Consider the following 19437-nt stretch of genomic DNA (forward strand, 5'->3'; position numbering starts at 1 on the left):
CCACCAAAGACCAAGGCAGCTGTTGGATAAGAATAGTAATTTTTTTTTTCCTCTGAGGAAAAAAACAATTTTCATTGATTTCACAAGTAAATTATTTTTCCTCTGGAGAAACTGCTGAAAATTGTGCAGAGATCTGCAAGGATTCCAGTGTGCATGGATTAATGGGCAGTGTGCAGGAATGGAAGTCAAATGTATAATGGTAACACTTCGTTATCAAATGAGACTGTAACTTACCGTGGGGTTATCTCCACATGCGTAGGCGTGAGGAGATTGAAGAAAGAAGAGAGGAAAATTCTGACTGATGGCCAGATTAATCATATTTCATGAAACTAGGAGGCTTGCACTGCAGAGTCTGAAAAAGCTATGTGTCATTCTCAAATGTGCATTTCAAGGTTTTGAGTTTCTAAAGATACATTTCCAAAAATATCCCAACTTTAACAAACCAAGAGATCCCTGACTAACTTTGAAAAATAATTTTCAACAATCTGTCCTAAACGTACAACACCATCAGCTCCTAATTCACGTTCCTTCCGTATTAATGCTAAAGACTAACGGTGATTAATTTTGAACAGGTTCATTATAAAAATATTTCATATATTTTTCATATATATTTCATATATAAGTGAAAACTAGAGACTGGAAAATGGAAGTTGTTGTAAGGAGAGAAAAAACAAAGAGAAGAATGATGTAAAGCAACAAGGAAGTAGGTGAGGAAAAAAAACCAAAAGACGATGCATGGAAGATCAAAGGATGGAAATAGAACGAACCTCAGAGAAAACATTTTCTTAATGTGGCTCTGAATACCCCTTTTCATTTTATGTGTTCTCTTGTTAGAAAGATGATGAGCGCAGCTGAATGTATCATTGCCAGAGAAGGTAAAAAAGTATAAATCCAAGGCATATAATATATGTTATGATACAACATACATAAAAATTATTAAAATAATACATATATACCTAGATATAACAAAATATATAATGTTATTATAGTATTTTGAAATTGCTTACCATCCCACCCCACCCATTAATCTCCCTGTAGTGCAGCCAAAGTCCATCAGTTGAGTTCACCTTACTTTCCCATCACTGGTATCTCAAGCGCCCATTCTGCTCCACCACGAAGTGCCAGTCTTTCCCAGAAGGCACACAACCCTTCTCACACCCATTTTCATTCATGCCTACTTCTTCTCTTTTTTTCTCCACAGCTCTTGTACATACAGAAATGCATGAATGCTACATATTTATCTGATTGTCAATGTTTGCTATAGAATGTAATCACAGTTTAATAGCGTGTTGTTGAGGAAACAAGCAAGAAAAGGAGATAACGAGGCAGCTTCATCTATGTAAAGATTTCAAGGGGGTTAAAAAGCAATTAAATGGGAGGTTCATCTTTCCTACTTTCTGGCCAAGTTGTAAAAGCTTGCCATGGCGGTGCTGATAAAGCTGATTATAGACAGTTTTAAAATCTGCATTCAGACATGATGCTGCCTGGAAGACGCTGAAGGGCAAGAGATTGACATCTCTTAATATCCACCAGGCTGCCTGAGGAAGCTGTCCCTTCCTAGAAAATGAAAGGTTCAGGTAAGCTAGTCATGCACATAGCTCTTTTGATGCATGAAAAATATTTTTTCTCTCGTGTTATATTTTGTTCCCACTACTAAGATTAACCAGCATATTCTTTTAAGAAGGTTACTCTGGGTAAATGTGATGGTCACAAGCACACCAAGGGTCAGGCAGTGCTTAGTGCTCTCCTGGATCTGACAGCAGCCACAAGCTTCTGCACCCTCAAACCCCATCAGAGCATGCAAGAGCCACATGGATCCACCTGTGGACAGGTAAGGGCACCGGGCCTCAAGTCAAAGAGGCAGAGAAAGGTGACTGATGCGGTCACTGCTGCCACTTGCTGAAACACTGTAAGAGCAGAGGAACAACGAAAGGAAGGTAAATGATTGATGCCGCTGTACATCCCTGTTGCATGTGGTCTGCCTGCACGGGCTCTGGAGAGAGACCGGGGCTTCGAATGCCTCCAAAAGTGCCCTTCATCCTGCTGGGAAGGATATGAAAGAAAGGTCCAGCGTTTTGCTTAGCTCAGCCTCAGGCTGACTGAGGGGAATTCTCTTTCAAGTGCCTGTGAAATCAGAAGGATGCTAAAGCATCTTGAGATGAGGGGAAGACACTGCTACAGCCTTTTAACTTTTGCCACTATTTATATTTAGGTCATTTGAGCCTGCTGCGTGCATGCTGCCTCCATTGGCATTAGTTGCAGATACTTCGGTTTCTATAGGCTGGAATTAGGGGGTATTTTCCTCTGCAGGAAAAGATTAAAGTCACCAATTCATGGGAAACCACTCTCTTTCTTGCACCAGGAGCTCAGTGTATGACAGGCACTTCCCATACAGCTTTCATAGTATTTGTGTATGAGAGACAAAAAAGGATACAGAAACGAGTAGCTGGGGGAAGACAGCAATCAGGGAAAGGAGGAGGAGTGCGAAGAAAAGCCCAGAAAAAAAAAGCAAGGCTGCAAAAAGGTAAAGGACATGGCACATCCCTGAGCAAACACACACATCCCGTACCACGCCCCTGACAGCAGGAAAAGCTGCTGGGTGCCGTGGCTCGAGATTGAGGGCCAGGCGGATTAAAACCACCTAATTTTGAAATATTTTTAATACCAGGCAGTTGTGAGAGTGTGTTATGTTTTGCGCTCCGATTACGAAAACCCAGACACGAGGCGCCACGCAGGAGCCGGGGCGCTCCTGTTTACATTGCATAGCCGTTTAATACCCCTAAACTCCACTGATATACAACACATTGGGGGGGAGCGTGGGGGGAATCCGCGCACCCACGCCCACGCTCCCCCCCGCCCCCGCCCCGCCGTTAACCCGGCCCGGCAGCTCCACCGCCAACCGCCTGGGGGCGCTGCGCAAGCGCTGGCACACGGCCGCTCTGGGACTTCCGCCTCGTTGGTGCTGACGGCGGCGGCCTGAGCGGTAGCGGCGGCCTCAGCGGCGGCAGCGTCAGTGGCGGCTTCGGTAGTGGCGGCCTCGGTTGCAGCGGCGGCTTCTGCCCCTTCCCCGCCGTACCATGCCCACAGTGGAGGAGCTCTACCGCAACTACGGGATCCTGGCGGACGCCACCGAGACGGCGGGCCAGGTGCGGCGTGGCTGCGGCCTGCAAGGCCTCGCTAGGCCTCGGGCTTGAGTAGCGCGGCGGCGGCGTCGCCGCGGGGAGTTCCGGGCTGAGCGCGCTGAGACGGGGCGGGCGGTGGGCGAGCGGGACGGGATGCCGCTAGAGGGGCTGCTCGCCCCGCTGGACAACCGGCTAGCCCCGGGACTGTTCTCGCTGTAGGTTTCCTCACGACTCGTGGCGGGGGAGAGAGGGGGCGGGTAGAGATGAGCTTCGCGCCTGCGGTTCTGCAAGGACGGTAGCAGCTCTCCTCGCTTTTGCAGCATCCTCCTCCTTCTCCCGCCCTGTCGGCAGCTCTCCTTTTAAATGTGGCGTCGCGGGTATTAACTAGTTACTAGCTAGAGTCAGACTGCTTTTTGCATGGGGGCGAGGAGTTTCGCCTGGCGAATTCAGGCCTTAAAAAAGACACCGGTAGGCATCCAAATCTGATCCAGTGCTCTTGCAGTTCCGGAGAGCTTCTGGCAGGCTCTCTTGCTAAAAGGCTTGTTGGAGGAAGGTGAAGTCTGTAGCCCCTTTTTTTTTTCCCCCTTAAGGCAACAATGGAAGGTCCATCCTCACAGCTAAAGAAGATTTTTGCCTGTAAAATCCTGGCAAGATCTGCCGTTTGTTTATACCGTTACTGAATTATTTTTAAAAGAGAATGGCTTAGTATATTACCAACACAAGATATTGTGGTTAGTTAAAACTAGTTTTTGAACTGCATTAGGCTCTCACTTTACTGAATGGCTACCTGAAAAAGCAGCAGGTACTTTTTTGTTGTTTTGTTATAATGTACCTAAGTAGGAAAGTAGATTTGCACATACCTAGCAGAGGATTTTAAACTAGATACTACTATGCAAGGTCATTTGGCAAGTTCTTTAAGAGAACAAATAATATGGTGGTTGTTTGGGTTTTTTTTTTAAAAAAAGGTTTTTTCTTTTTAATTCAAGTCTGTTTACTTTGCTTGTGTAATTATGCCCTAGTGAAACAAAGCATCCTTGCAGACAGTTCAACAAAAACATAATCTCAGAGCCAACCAAAAAATGCAGCTAAAATGTTGGGAACTATGGGGAGAGATGCAGAATAAAACAGATGCTGTTACTATGCCGTTTTACAAATAGGTAATCCATCATCATTTTTACTATTGTGGGTAGCTTTTGTAAGATAGGAATGGCCATCTTAGAACAAACTCCAGCATAGTTAAGAAATGCAGCCTGTGACAGGGATCAATAGCACATGTGTACAAACCTTCGAGGGTAAGTATAGAATGATGATTCCCGATATACTCTCCCAGCTTTGCCTCACTACAGCTTGTGGGCTTCCAGAGCCAGAGATAGTGTCTTTGTAATTAGTATATCTTGCTAGATTGTTCTTCAGCGAATTTTTCTGATGCTTTTTTTAACTGATTATATTTGTGGCATACAGACATTCTGTGGCAAAATGTTCCATTGCTTCATTAACCTTTCTGAAGGAGTTATCTCCTTTGAACTTGTCATTTCATAATCTTATTTGATGTCTCCAATTTTTGCATTCTGAGAAGCCATGAGTAATTGTTCCTTATTCATCAGTTTTATCCCACTTATTACTTTATTATCTCTTAACAACCTTATGAACATGATCTCTCCCTACAAAAAGTCATAGTCACCCTATCTCAAAAAAGAAACTTTGAACATGAAGAGAAGAACAAGGGGACAACCAGAAGTATGACATTAAGAGGAGTAATTTAAAAGACCAGAAGTATTGAGCTTGTAAAAGAGTGTTTCAGTTGAGAAAGAGTCTCAGGTATGATGAGTCTACCTCATGAGTGGAATGAAGGTGAGAACTTGAAAAACTGTTAGGAAGCAGGCTTAAAATAAAGAGGAAGATGAACTTTTCTCCATAACACATTGTGAAGCTTGTCACAGGACATTATATATTAATTGGTTCAAGAACTAATCTAGAGAAATTAGTGGATGATTGGTGAATTGATAGTTATTAAAAATAAAGGTCTGGACACTGTCTTTGGCTTAGGACATTCCTGTGTTACAGATTGGGAGGAAGTGTGCAAAAACTGAAGGATCATGCTGCTTCTGCAGTTGCATGCTTTTTTCTTGAGCATTTGGTGCTGCCAGGTACAGGGTAAAACAAACTCCTGACTGAACTGTATTTTGCCTAAATGATAGGAGTAGTTAGTGTGCAGTAATACAAATTCATGGAACACAAGCTACTCTATTTCATTGCTGTATGTATGCTTTTGTAATACGTATTAAGTTTAAGTAATTTGTTCCACAAAAAAGTTGTTCTTAATGTGCAGTCTGAGAACCTGTGACTATAATAATGTGTATTTCATTGTTAGTTTGTGCTGGCTCATTCCTGCCTTTGCTGTTGAGAGCGCTGTGTTAGCACAGCTACAGAGCAAACTGGATGGAGATATGGATCAGCTGAAAAGCAACCATTTCTTTCCTTGGTTATTTTTCTTCCAGATCAGTGTCCCAATCCAGTTCAGAATCTGGCAACATGAAGAGCTATCAACAAGGTGTAGGGAGTTTTTAAGGAGCATTGGTACTGAATGTCAAAATACAGCTTTCTTTAGAGGGAATTAATGTGGTGTACTGCTTTGTAAATTAGTATCTGTATTTGCTATGGGTGAACTTTTATGTGGAGTAGGGGTGATGATATATGTAGCTCTGGGAAATTTAATGTAAATAAAGCAGTGTCCTGTGCTGTTGATGTTGCTGTTCGAAGTAGGATAAGTTATCTAAAGCATTCTTTTCACAACCATGAGGAAAATTAATGATAGAAGATTGTGATTTCTGCTAGGATCCTAATAATGCTGACTTTTATTTCGCAAACACATAGCTAACCACAACAAAGACTTCCATTTATTCTAAAGTTTCAGTCCTGCAGGCACAAAATCGGAAACGCCTGTGTGATTCTAGTTGGAGCAGCTAGAGAATATTCTGCTCTGTTGCTGAAGTGTTTATTTCTATATTTCAACTGGAGACTTTTTTTTTTTAATCTAGCCTCTGTTAACAGATCTTTTTAAGAACTATGTTTTATCTCAGATTAAGTTAGCTGCTTGAATATATGACAAAGATGCTTTAGCGCAATATACGTTAGCATCATTTGTGATCCATTCCAGTGGCAAAGTTGTTGGGAGAGGTGACCTCTACTTGAGAGGCAATAAACAAGCAGACAGAAGGCAGAAACTCTTTGAAGAACTGCCCAAGTTCAGTGAAGGTGATTATGTGATTCCTTGAGTATGCACTAGTCTAATCACAAGTGGTGTGCAAGAGCTGTTAGCCTTAGGGCTGGCAGTTTGAATGGTAAGCACTTGAACAGACAGAGGAACCAGAATAACAGTAAAAACCAGTCAATAGAGGCAAATTTTACTAAATTGTCACACTTATATTGGTCTAAGAGATAAATTAATTTCTTTGTATGATGTTTTTACAATGTAGTTCACTTAAATAGCTGAAGTGGATGGGAGAGAAAACATCTTTTCCTTGTCTTGAGACTACCCCAAGATTTTTCTATTTATGTGTTCTGGTTTTCCTCTTTCAGCATAAGGATGCATACCAGGTGATCTTGGATGGTGTAAAAGGAGGTGCGAAGGAGAAGAGGCTTGCAGCCCAGTTTATTCCTAAGTTCTTCAAGCATTTTCCTGAGCTAGCTGACTCGGCTATCAATGCCCAGTTGGACCTCTGTGAGGATGAAGATGTTTCTGTAAGAATAAGAACCTTGTAGCAAGTTCATATGTTGAATTTATATTTTGTTATTCTTTTCTTTTTTTTAATAGGCTATGTCTTTTGGGAGGGGAGGGTTGGTCTTTGGAAAACTTAAGAATGCTTAATTGTATTCCTGCAGTAGAAGAATCTACTGTGTGATGATATGGGAAGGTACATCAGTTTTCATTTGTCTTTTTCAGTCCCATCATTGGTCAAAGGAATAGCTCTGTAGAAAGAAAGAAACTTAGATACAGTTTATTTGAATATCTGTTACAGTTTGTCTTTTCAAAAAGCACTTTGGTAATTGATTCTAATAAATCCTGCTGGGAGGCAAGAAAATTTTTTTGCACCTAAGACCTATGGGGATGTGATTCTGAATGTATTATTCCTGCAGAAGTCTTGAGATGCTTCATTCTGCTTCTGTGGTGTTGATAGAAGGTGTATCTTTGAAGCATCTTTGGTTATCAAATCTTAAATTATTTGGGCAGACCATTCGAGGATTTTTGTCAGTGCTGGAAACAAAACCTAGTGTTTATCTCTGCCATATGCACAACTGTAAAACTATCCTTCCTGTTAGCAAATAAGACTCCGTAATAACACAGATTCCAGCCCTTTATTTTGTTGATCAAATGAATGATTTTGTGAACAGAGGTGCTGTTTGAATTTGGTTTTTCTCCAGTGCTGCTTAGATCTAAGAAAAATGTATTTTCTTCATAAACACGTCATAATAGTTTCATAGAAAATATGAAGTTTGGACTTCCATTAAAGTCTGAAAATTGAACATCGCTTTGTGAATATGATACTCATGTTAAAAGAATGCAGCCATTTTCTCAAATTTGACTGATTTTTTTTCTGCCAAAATTTGGTAGCTGAATTGCCTGATTGACTTTTTTTTTTTTTAATTACTTTAAATTTTAACATTTTTTCATTTCCGTGATACTGACAATTTTAACAGATCCGGCGACAAGCAATCAAGGAATTGCCTCAGTTTGCCACTGGAGATAATCTTCCTCGGGTAGCAGACATACTGACCCAGCTTCTGCAGTCAGGTAGGAGACATTGGTAGTTTCCTGGCTGATCTCCTTGTGCAACACCTAAAAATGTCTGCAGTTTTGTTCTGTAAAACATTTTCTGTTGATTCATAATTTGTTACAAAGCAGTCTGTCCCAGTGCCATTCATGTCCTGCCTTTACTCTTTCCCCCCCCCCCCCCCCCCCCTTTATATTTGCTGTACAGTTATGCTACTTCTGCTGAAAGGCTATTAATTATCCTAATCTAAACTGAAAATCTTTCTTTTAAATATAACAATTTTTTTCATTCAAGTTCTCTGAAAGCATCTCTAGAAAAAGGGGAGAGAGGGGAAAAAAAAAACCCTCCAGTTATGGACTGCAACAAATTGCCTTCTGAAAAAAGAGTTACTGGATTTCTAAACCAGGTAGTCAGGAACTTTAAAAATCCTGAAGGCATTTTCTTCCATACAATGCATTTTTGGTACAAAATATTTAATTCAGAATTTAATATACAATATGTTTTTTTTTTTTTTAATCTCAGTAAGTTAGAGTGCTAAATATTAGATGTCCAAATTTGTATTAAAAATGCAAGTCTCAAGGCTTCTCGGAAGACTTTTTTTTTTGACACTTACATATTTCTCCATTTAGTTCAAGAGGAAAAATGTTTCTCCCACCTAGAAATACTGTAGATTACTTAAGAGTTTAAAAAGAAATAACTATTCATTTTATCTTAATTTAGTAAAAGTCAGCTTGTTTATTCAGCTGTTCCTTAAAAAGACTGAATATATTGATTAATAACTTCTCTTCAAGTTTTCAGTCCTATCAAGTTTGTAATGTTCAAGTTTTTTGGCAGGGAGGCTGAAGTGGCAAATAGCTTTTTGTTTTGCTTTCAGCTTTCATAATCATGGTTTTCTACTTCCTCAGTCTAGTATTCGTTAAAAATGCAACTTCTGTTGTTTATAATTAAATGCTGAGGATAGAATACTATTTGTGTGATATCAGAGATCTTTGTTTTTCTGCTGTTATGTTTGCATTTCAAGGATATGCATATCAGGTTTTTTTTCTCTCTTCAGATGATTCTGCAGAATTCAATTTGGTGAACAATGCTTTGCTCAGTATATTTAAGATGGATGCTAAAGGTAAAGGACACATTTTTCTATAAATATCTTTTATTAATGCTTCCCAGTCTCTAGTAGGACAAGAACAGGACTCAATTTTGTATCTTCTTAGTACAATGCAAAAGTTAGAGATACACACTCATTGTTTGGTTTTACAAACAATACTGAAATTTTCAATAACTGTGGATCTGAATTATACAGACCCATAAAAGAATGTGGGTCCTTATGTCAAGCTACGTGAAAATTGTGGTTTTTCTTAAAAGTTAGTATAGCAGTTATTTTAAAATGTGTCATGGAGTCTTACAGGAGAAAACTCCTTTCTTCTGCATAGAAGGTTCAGCTCTTAACTTCTAAAATAATTTGCATTACCTGATTTGTGCTCCATTCAGGGACTCTGGGAGGCTTATTCAGTCAAATTCTTCAGGGAGAGGATATTGTGAGAGAGCGAGCCATCAAGTTCCTCTCTACAAAACTGAAAACCCTGCCTGAGGAGGTGATGACAAAGGAGGTAGAAGAGTTCATATTGACTGAATCAAAGAAGGTGAGTGTCTTATTTCAGTACAAACTTAAGTATTATTAAACCATCCCTTATCACTGGCATTGCTTTGGAGGTCTGTTGGTTTAAACCAGATGTAGAGTTAAGCATTGTACAAATGCGGTCTCCTAGTTATCCTGCTCTGCTACAATCCAAACTTTACAGCATTTTTTTGTGGAAATGTTAAAATAATGCTAGGCTCTTCTCATTTTGTAGAGTGACTTGTATTAGAATCATAGAATCATTCACATTGGAAAGGGACTTTGGGAGATTGATCACCTCAGTAAATCATGCTCAGCTGAATTCACGTCAGATTTCTCATTGTCCAGTTGGGTTTTGAAAACCTCTAAGGGTGAAGATTTCCCATACTGTCTGGGCAACCAGCTCCAATGTTTAGTTGTCCTCCATGTGATTTTTTGTTTTCTTTATCCAGTTGGAACCTCCCATTCAGTTTTGTATCATTGTCTCATTCTCGCCCTGTCGACCTCGGTGAAGAACCTGGCTTCTACTCTTGGTGACTTGCTCTTAAGTATTGGAAGATTAGTGTTAGGTCACCTCACTCCCTTATGACTTTTTTCCTTTAGGCTGAAAAAGCCCAGTTTCCTTAGGTTGTCCTCACAGGTCATGTGCTCTAGACATTGATCACCTTGTTGGCTGGGCTTTCTAAAGCTTATCAGCAACTTCCTCATACAGGAGGGCCCGACACTAAGTGCAGTATTCCTAGATTTGAGGGCGTAGCAAAGGAGAATCCTCAATACCTTTGCTTCCCTCAGTCTACTGGCTATGCTCTTGTCACAGCTCAGGACACTGTTCATCACCCAAGAAATGCTGCTGACACGTTTAGCCTGCTGTCCCCCAGAACCCTCAGGGTCTTTTCAGCAGAGCAGTTCCCCAGTCAGTCCCCAACATGTGCTGATACAGGGAAGTTAGTTCATCCCAGGTGCAGAACTTTGCATTTGTCTTTGAATTTCATGAGACTCCTGTGCATTTCCCATGCTGAGAAAGATAAAGAAAGTATTAAAACAATCAGTAATGAGTAGATACTCATTGAATGTTTATTCTGCCTGAAGCATACAGTTTTGTTAGATAAGAAATTTGTTCTTAAGGTTAGAGTTCAAGAAAAAATGTTTCCTGTGCACAACTTGATGGCAGTTACTTTAATTTGGAGGTGCATACAATTACACTGCATGTTTTCATGTGTTCTTTAAACTTGTGTTTTTAAATAACTAGAAGCTAAATTTAAATGATAAATATTTGCATACTTTACGTTTTCAAATCAAGTAGGTTTGACTTGGAGGTTTGCAAATTACCACCATAGAAATATATTTTCTGGTGTTCTGTTAAGGTGCTGGAAGATGTGACGGGCGAGGAATTTGTTCTGTTCATGAAAATATTGTCTGGATTAAAAAGCTTACAGACAGTAAGTGGGAGGCAACAACTAGTGGAGCTGGTAGCTGAACAAGCCGACCTGGAACAAACGTTCAATCCATCTGATCCGGATTGTGTGGACAGACTTCTACAGTGTACACGGCAGGCAGTGCCACTCTTCTCAGTATGTATTTAGTTGCTTTGCATGAGGCATATTGTGGAAGGTTAATGGCTGTAGCTTCTCTTCAGCATTCTCAATGAGTATGTTAGAATGACAGCATATCAGTACTTCTTCAGCTTCTAATGTATTAAAATGTTGTAAAACATCCTTAAAGCCTCCGAATACAAAGAGCTTTTGTGTTATTCTCTGCTTTTTGATGTTTTCTTTCAAATTTAAGATGTTACAGTGAATTATGACAAGATTCTCACATTAGGTTCATACATAGGAGTTTGATTATTTCAAGTCTAGTGCCAGGCAATTGCAGCACTTAAAGGCCTGTTCTTGAGTTATAGTCAATCTTTTCAGCCCCTGTTGCAGACAGCCTCTGAGTTTAAGCTACCTGGATGGGTCTCTGCATTTTAGGAGTTAGAGGGAAGTTTAATAAAGCTTTAAGGTATAGCTGTGTGGTAGGCATTTATAAGGGTGGCAGAGTGATGGGGGGAAAACATTTAATTCCTTCAGACTCAAAGAGTAGCCTGAATAACATGCAGTGTTTTTTGCAGAAAAATGTTCATTCCACAAAATTTGTTACTTACTTCTGTGAGCATGTTCTGCCAAACCTCAGTTCTTTGACTACTCCAGTGGAGGGTCTTGATATCCAGTTAGAGGTAAGCCAAAGCTAAAATGTCTTTCAAATTGTAAAAAATAAGCATCTTAGATGAAGACAGCTATTTTAAAAATTGCTAACTCCTTTCTTAAGTGGTTTTCAGTTCTTGGCTTGGAAGAAAACTAGCTACGCTAGAAAAAAAAATGTTTGCTTTATTGAGGCATGATGGAGCATTGCCTTTTAAAGCTTGTGTCATTTATCCTAAGCTTTTGAGGCAAGGCTAGAATAAGTAGATCCATGTAATCATTTTTATATTACTGTCAATTTTTTGAAGCACATAGCATTTACTGAAATGATTGTTGCATGGCTTGTGCTAATTTAGCCTCCTAAGGGAGTGGCTTAATGTCTGTAATTTTGTTTACGTTAATCAGTGCTGTAGCTTCAGTTAGATCTCTGTGAATCTCACTTTGAAGGTGAGTTGTGCTGCAGACAGGGGAGATGAAGTTTTGTTTACCTGTTGACTAATGATGCTTGTTGGGATTAGACACACAAACCTGTGTTTCTGTTTGAGGACATGAAGAACAGACTAGGCATGTTTCTCCTTGTATTCTTTCCTGATGTCTGGGAGGGGTTTAATTGTAATAGCTGACCTCTACTGTGCCAGCCGCAATGATGTGATAATCGCTTTTAGGTTGAAAGTTAAGCATTTGTACTTTTCAGTTAACACACAAAAACCCGGCTATCCTCATGTGTAGGTTTTGAAGCTTCTTGCTGAAATGAGTTCATTTTGTGGTGATATGGAAAAGCTTGAATCAAATTTGAAGAAGCTGTTTGATAAATTACTGGTAAGACTAATTCTTCTATTCATCCTTTTTCTAAAGTGGCTATTTCAAAGATAGGTCTGTCCATGATATAAGGTCAAACATCATTTTGCAATTCAAAGCCTTTGTAGATACAGAGAGCTGTCATCTGCATAATGTTTTTAATCAAGTAAACTCATGTAGTTTTGTTCTTTTTTATAGTCATGAGAGACTTGTGTTGATCTCATTAAAGGCTGTGTCTGCACTGACAATTTTAAGTAAATTCAGTGCTGTTTCAGAAGCATTGGTGCAGTACATTGTTGCTTCCTGTGGTAGCAGTGCTACCATAATATTTCCTCTGTGTCAGAGGTGTCAAGTCACATAAGTGTAGGCCAACCACTTGCACCGGGACTTCATGCAGCAGTTCATCACGTTAGTATAGGGATGGGGCATACTTCTTAAATTGTCAGCATAAATAAACCCTCCATTTCAAACACGGCAAAAGAACAGTCAGTCTGCGTAAATGTGTCTCATGCACTTGTTTTTCCTTTCTGTTCATTAGGAGTATATGCCCCTTCCTCCAGAGGAAGCAGAGAATGGGGAAAATGCTGGCAATGAAGAGCCCAAGTTGCAATTCAGTTATGTGGAGTGTTTATTGTATAGCTTCCATCAGCTGGGCCGTAAACTTCCGGACTTCCTCACAGCCAAGCTGAATGCAGAGAAATTGAAAGACTTTAAAATCAGGTAATCGTTTAGAGGCAAGTATTAGAGTTCTGTTAGAAAGTGTGAATTATTATTGTCTGGATGCTAAAGAAGCACAAATTGGGTTGATAGAAGACTTATTTTGAGCATTTTTCCTAAAGGGGAAAAAAAAGGATATTACAGCTTCCCTTTGCTTATGCTTTTATTTTTATGGGAATATGTAAAATGTATTAACAGATTGCTTTTAAATTTTTCAGGCTACAGTATTTTGCTCGAGGGTTGCAGGTGTATATCCGACAGCTTCGGCTAGCACTTCAAGGAAAAACAGGAGAAGCGTTGAAAACAGAAGAGGTAAGTATTGTTCAGGAATTCTGATTTTTCTAATTGAGCCTACAGAAATAACCATTGGCACACATTAATGGGCTGCAGCCTGTTGTAAACATACAAATAGATTAAGGGAATAATACTGCTAACATCTATTGCAACTGCATCTTACCTGATGCTGCATTTTGCAAGCTAAGATGATCTTTTAGTTTTTACTGTTGGCTGTTCTCTGCATCCACATGTATTTGGCTTAACTGTGCTCTGCATTTTGTTTTGAAGGGGAAATTTTCATATATTGGGGGGGGGGGGGGGGGAATTTAGTGGGAAGTACACTGGAACATTAAAAGTAACTAGTTAGTGTAAAACTGCAAGAAGCCTAAATATAGTTGTAATGAAAACTCAGAAGTGTACACACCTTTCACTATTACTATTGGATAGCAATTCACTAGGAAGAGCAGTCAGTTTAATGTTACGACCTCATCAAATGCAGTTGGCATAATTTAAAGCTACTAGAATAGGTGTTCAGTGGTGTTTCTTTTTTTACAGAACAAGATTAAAGTGGTTGCCTTGAAAATAACCAATAACATTAATGTTTTAATCAAGGTAAGTCCTCACATTATGCAGGAGTAAATTCGCACAGTAGAGTAACCTACGCAGAAAAAAGGAATAGATTTGAACTAAATTTTATTGTGTTGCTAAGTTAGTCAGTGTTAGCCAGTTCAGGGTTGCTGCCCACTTTACTGTTTCTGAAGAGACGTGGATCTGCTGTTTATGCAAGCTGGTTAGCAGCTGCTGCTGTTGGGTTAGGGTGTTGAGGCCCTTTTTTTGCAGCACTAGTTGCCCACAGTAACAGAAGACCTTACTTTAGGGATCTCTGGATTCTGGCCGAGCCTTTGTCCTTGTCATTTCCCTTTCCTGCAGTGGCAGGGAGGAGTAAGGAATAGCTTGAAGAGGTGCAAAGAGATGGTAAAGGAGGGAGGAGGCAAAGCAAGCTGCTATACAGAACCTTTTTCTCCAAAGAGTCTAGGACAGATGGGCTGCAGAAAGAGACTTCCATCCAGAGCCCTTGAAACCATTTTGATGTCTTCTAATCACCTTTTCCTCTCTTCCTTCACTTCCCATCTCTCACCCTCAATCACCATGATAAACCAAAAAGTTTGCCCAAAGTATTGAGAAGCCTATCTTTTACCATCATAGGGATATCAGATGTCTCCCTGTGGGAGCAGGAGCCATTGTGGTTCATTATAAGATGCTTGATGTGCATAGGGAGAGGGGGGAAGCATAGTTATGTCAGTATAAGACACTATTCTGTTAATATAAATCTCATTTGAATTTCCTAGTAAAGTGTATGGGCTAAGGCAGCCAGGTAAGACAGTTAGCTACTCCTGCCTTCTCCCTCTGCCATGGGACTTTAAAAAGGATTTAAAATTGTTGGAAAGTAACTGTTACTCTGGAATCTCAGTAGTAGCTAAAATTTTGAAGTGCAATCGACATGAATTCAACTGTAGACTAGACTGTCCAATTTTGCCTCCATAGGATCTCTTCCACATTCCTCCTTCTTATAAAAGTACAGTTACACTGTCCTGGAAACCAGTACAGAAGGCAGATGCAAGGTAAGAGCTTTTCATAAAAAAAGAAAACAGTGGTGATAACTTTTTGCTGTTTACAAAATAAAATCCCAAGCTGTGTATATATAATAGACACAGCACATGAGCTAGAAGTTTCACAATCAAAAATAACACCCACCCTGGAAGGAATTAAGGCTGTGGAGTGATAATCTTAGTCTTGCTTTAGGGATACAATAAACCAAATCAACTGGATATGAGCTTACTTCCTCTTTTGAAGTATTATTCAGGGCATCTTCATTAGCTCCTGCTAGCTTCCAGTGGTTAATCTTTGAGGCTGAACTGCTATTCCTGTACTTGTCACCACAGGACTGTAACGTTCTGTTTTTGTTTTCTTCTGTCAGTCAAAAAAGAGCAAGTGAAGATACAACCTCAAGTTCACCCCCAAAGAAAGCTTCGGCAGGACCAAAAAGGGATGCCAGGCAAATATATAATCCTCCCAGTGGAAAATACAGCAGTAACCTGGGGAGTTTTTCTTATGGTAAGTTAGGCAGCTTGGAAAAACTTTGTCTAGTGACAGTTGTGCCTTGGGGGGAACAAACAAATTAAGCTATGTATCTATCTATCTTACTATCACATTCTCGGAATATCAAATCGTACTGTTACCAATTTTTGTGTGTAATGGTCTCTTTGTAGCTATTGATCTATTACAGTGTTTGAGTGTTACCAGCCTATAAACCGTATGTCATTTGCAAGTTAGTTTTAGTAGTGTTTTAATACATAAAGTTAGTAATTGAACTATTGTGTTCTCTATTATGACACACAGCACTCACACCCCAAATTTCCCATTGGACAGACCAGTTTCTGCAAGTGGCAGAGCTGGGCCACCTCCTGTCATACAACTGGACCTGTGCTGAATTCCTATTACAGCCACTGCTGATGTCGCAGACCTGATCCAGAACTTCTGGGAATTGCCAGGTTCACTGTGCATACACACAGTTATGTCCCAGTCAGTGATTCTGTCTCTCTGCAAGTCATATTTCTGGGCAAAACGTGAGAGCAGTTGCAGACTGGATGAATAGGCCCAACAATGGCAGCAACCTGTTCTTGCTGTCTTCCCTGTAGGCCCATTGGTCCTACCTCTGTCAAGTAAACAGTCTGCTATGACAAATTATCACCCATGCCCGTAGGTTGAAAAACTGATACGAAGCACTGTCGTATATATAAAACAAAGAGAAAAAATAAAATATTTTGCAAATTTCTTAACTGCAGATTTCAGGTGATGCACCTGTGTATTTTAAGATAAGCTTGTAGTCCTATGGTTCTAAAAATTAGGACGTTTTCAACCAGAAATGTTTTACTGCTTGCTACTGTTTCTTGTTAGTGAGATGCTTAGGCCTCTGATGAGCCTTTCATTTCTGTACTCTTTAAAATAAGCACACAGTTCTTTTTGTAGATTAGTATGACCTGTATTTTAAGACAGTACATGAAGAGAAAGCATGGAAGGGGAATGAGAGTTTGATATATTTTCAAACAAATCTGAAGAAAGTTTAATAAAATATTTTGTGGGATTTTTTGCAGTGATCAGATTTGTTCTTAAAGAGAAAGGAAAAATTTTCTACGGTATACAAATAGTTTGTGTGGTATCCATCTATGTCTAAGATTTTTAACTGTATATAGTTAAGATACCAGCCCAGCAAAAAACTTAAGTATGCTGGTGATAACTTAAGGATAGAAAAGGACAGACAGACTGACAAAGTTGTGGTTTTCCATAATTTTATAAAATCACTAGGAGCAAGTCAGACAAACACCTCAAGATCGACATGGTGTTATTGGACAGAAGAATGAGCTAGGTAGCCTAATGAAGTTCTTTACAGACCAGTTTTCAATTCTGTGATAATGGATTGGCCCAGATATAGTTCTAAAACAATGGCACAGTTATGTATCATAGTATTAGTATGCAGAAAGACTACATTTAGTTTAGAGAGGCTAGTTCTCCTGACATCCTTTTACAGTTAGTGGGGTCCATCAAGGCATAACTTGGAGATCTCATGGTATATAAGCAGGAGTAGCTTCAGAGACTTAAGTTAGCCTTCAATATCTCGTTATTGCTATTTAATTTTAATCTGTGTACAGCATAAAAACCTGTATGAAGAGTTTTGACTTTTATTTCAGAGCAAAGAGGTGGTTTCCGGGGTGGACGAGGAAGAGGCTGGGGAGGACGTGGCAATCGTAGCCGAGGAAGAATCTACTGAGTAGACTGCTAAATCTTCCATGCCCCTGAAGGGCTAAAGTGAAAGTGCTACTCAGCAAATTTGCTTGGAGTATCGTTTCCTTCAAGGACTGCCTTCCACTAAGACTGACTTAAATGTTCTTTATACCTTTGTATGTATGATCTACTTTTCTAACGGACTACAACTTGTCCATAGTGAAACTACAACTGTATTTTTGGATGCTTACAGTCAGCAGTTTTGGGTTCTTATTTTTGAAGTGTCTTCAGGATTTATTCAAAATTGGAAAAGAGCGTAGATGTTTTACCAAAAGCTCATCTTGACAGTTTGTATATTAACCTAAAAATCAGCTACTGCATAACTGAAACTATATAATTGAGTTTATGTATTAAGTAATGGACAGGAAAGGCATGGCAACAGAGATACATGTCAGATAAGCTTAGCAGCCGAAGTAATCCTTTCCTTATCTGTAACCATATTTTGCAATATGTGGAGAAGAGTACCATTGTTAAATTTGCTTTGATTTACTTTTTTAAATGGAATTGAATGAGATACATGCTGGTTTTTTAAAGTTTGCAACATGGATGGAAATTTATTTTGCTTGTAGCATGAAGTAGTCCTTTTACTTAGAGATGTGGAGAATGTGGTGTTTTTTGGTTTGCACATCTTACTCTTCTCCGTGCATTGTACTGCAAAAGTGATGTTTTGCAAATGAATTTTTAATGTTTAATATGAATCTGTGCATATAGTTATGCCGTGAAATTTCAGTAAAGGAACAGGAAAAACAAAACAATAAATGACTAGAATTATTCCAGGAACGGGTAAAGACTGATGCAGTGATTAAGCTTCATAGGCTGGAGCTAGACCATAGCAGGACCTGGCTCTTTTCTGTGTTTTGCAGATTTCTGGATTAGTTGGCACTTGAGGGTTGGAGGGGGGGGGTTGTTTTGTTTTGTGGGGTTTTTTTTGGTTTTGGGTTTTTTTTTTTTACCAATACAGTTGCATTTAAAAATATATAAATAAAATTGTATTTTGGGTAACATTTGAAAAATTCCAGCTATGTAGTTCAGTTCAGGTGGAAAAGTTAACAATTCCATGCTATTTTTTTCCATAGCAACTTGGGATTCTTATTTACCGGTATACACCCAGAAAATACAATGAAAGAACACAATGTGGTTTGTTTTGTTTTTTTTTTTATTCTCACTACTCAAAAATTTTTACTTCTCAGGTCATTCAACATTGTAAAGGAATTAGCAGATAGTAAAAAGAAGTTGGGACAGAGGAAAAGAATTTTAATAAGTGTTCCAGGGCGTGTTGATGTAAAATAGCTTAGGCTTTAGAAGACTGAATATTATTTCTTATCCTCCTTTTTTTGTCCAGCCATTTGATATCCACAGACACAGACAAATGCCTGAAAGTGATGTTTCCCTACCTAGTTCCATTTGTATTTGCTTGTGAATCTAACTCAGGTGTCTTCATTAACACTCTTTGATATTTATCAGTACAATCAGGAGGCCAGGATACCGAAACTATGTCAAAGTTAGAGACATTGTTGATGCTAAATTAGAAGCCTATTTTTGCTTAACTCTGGAGCAGTAGGCAGCAAACTTTGGACATTCCAGGGCATGTGAGCTGACTTTGTATTTCTGATTACATGCCAGCTGCTAAACTCAGACTTGTCACTAAAACCAACAAACTTGGCTAAGAGCTTTCAAGGACAAATTTGTGAGATCAAGATGTCACTCAAAATAGGCACTAGATGGGTAATAAGCTGCCATTGAGAAAAAAAATAGGTATTTTGCACTTGTGGCTGTAATTTGTGTTTTGAGGGGATTTAAAAATGTAATCTCAAAGCCTAAACATAGCTTGTATTTAGACTAATAACTAGGTACTAGCAGCTTATTTTCTCAGTGAGTTTCGAGTGAGTTTTCTTTATGGGACTCCTGTTTTTCAGAGGTGATGTGCAAAGTTCTTGTGGCCTCAATAGTAGTTAATTTTTTTTTTCCCCAGTTTCATATTTAATTTTAATGCAGTGAGTTCTTGTGGAGACACCTGTTTACCATCTTGTTGAATTGTAAATGTTCCCTTACGCTTTTGGAATAAATTCATTTTGTAATTTTGTTTGGCTCATTGTTTCACCGTTACTCTGCAA

The 19437-nt window shown here is 39.2% G+C and overlaps 1 protein-coding gene across 2 annotated transcripts; it reads left to right on the plus strand.

The window, feature by feature from the left end:
• Positions 1-2943: 2943 nt before the first annotated feature.
• API5 (apoptosis inhibitor 5) lies at positions 2944-19405 on the plus strand. Of its 2 annotated transcripts, none has more exons than XM_075502529.1 (14): positions 2944-3146; positions 6702-6863; positions 7821-7914; positions 8949-9014; positions 9383-9534; positions 10874-11080; positions 11620-11724; positions 12419-12508; positions 13026-13207; positions 13423-13516; positions 14036-14092; positions 15026-15102; positions 15459-15595; positions 17230-19405. In XM_075502529.1, the coding sequence occupies exons 1-14, from the start codon at positions 3078-3080 to the stop codon at positions 17307-17309; spliced, it is 1572 nt and encodes a 523-aa protein (XP_075358644.1). In that variant the 5' UTR covers positions 2944-3077; the 3' UTR covers positions 17310-19405. The 2 variants fall into 2 exon arrangements, with proteins under 2 accessions (XP_075358644.1, XP_075358643.1); XM_075502528.1 differs by lacking the exon at positions 17230-19405 and adding an exon at positions 15881-16591.
• The last annotated feature ends 32 nt before the right edge of the window (positions 19406-19437 follow it).

Source organism: Mycteria americana, chromosome 5 (assembly GCF_035582795.1).
Source record: "Mycteria americana isolate JAX WOST 10 ecotype Jacksonville Zoo and Gardens chromosome 5, USCA_MyAme_1.0, whole genome shotgun sequence".
Taxonomy (NCBI): domain Eukaryota; kingdom Metazoa; phylum Chordata; class Aves; order Ciconiiformes; family Ciconiidae; genus Mycteria; species Mycteria americana.

Bases quoted from the DNA above. Each gene is read 5' to 3' on its own strand.
- API5 (XM_075502528.1), top strand. From the start codon at position 3,078: ATGCCCACAGTGGAGGAGCTCTACCGCAACTACGGGATCCTGGCGGAC. The intron at 13,208-13,422 runs GTAATCGTTTAG...TAAATTTTTCAG, and splicing joins TTGAAAGACTTTAAAATCAG to GCTACAGTATTTTGCTCGAG. The intron at 15,103-15,458 runs GTAAGAGCTTTT...TTCTTCTGTCAG, and splicing joins GTACAGAAGGCAGATGCAAG to TCAAAAAAGAGCAAGTGAAG.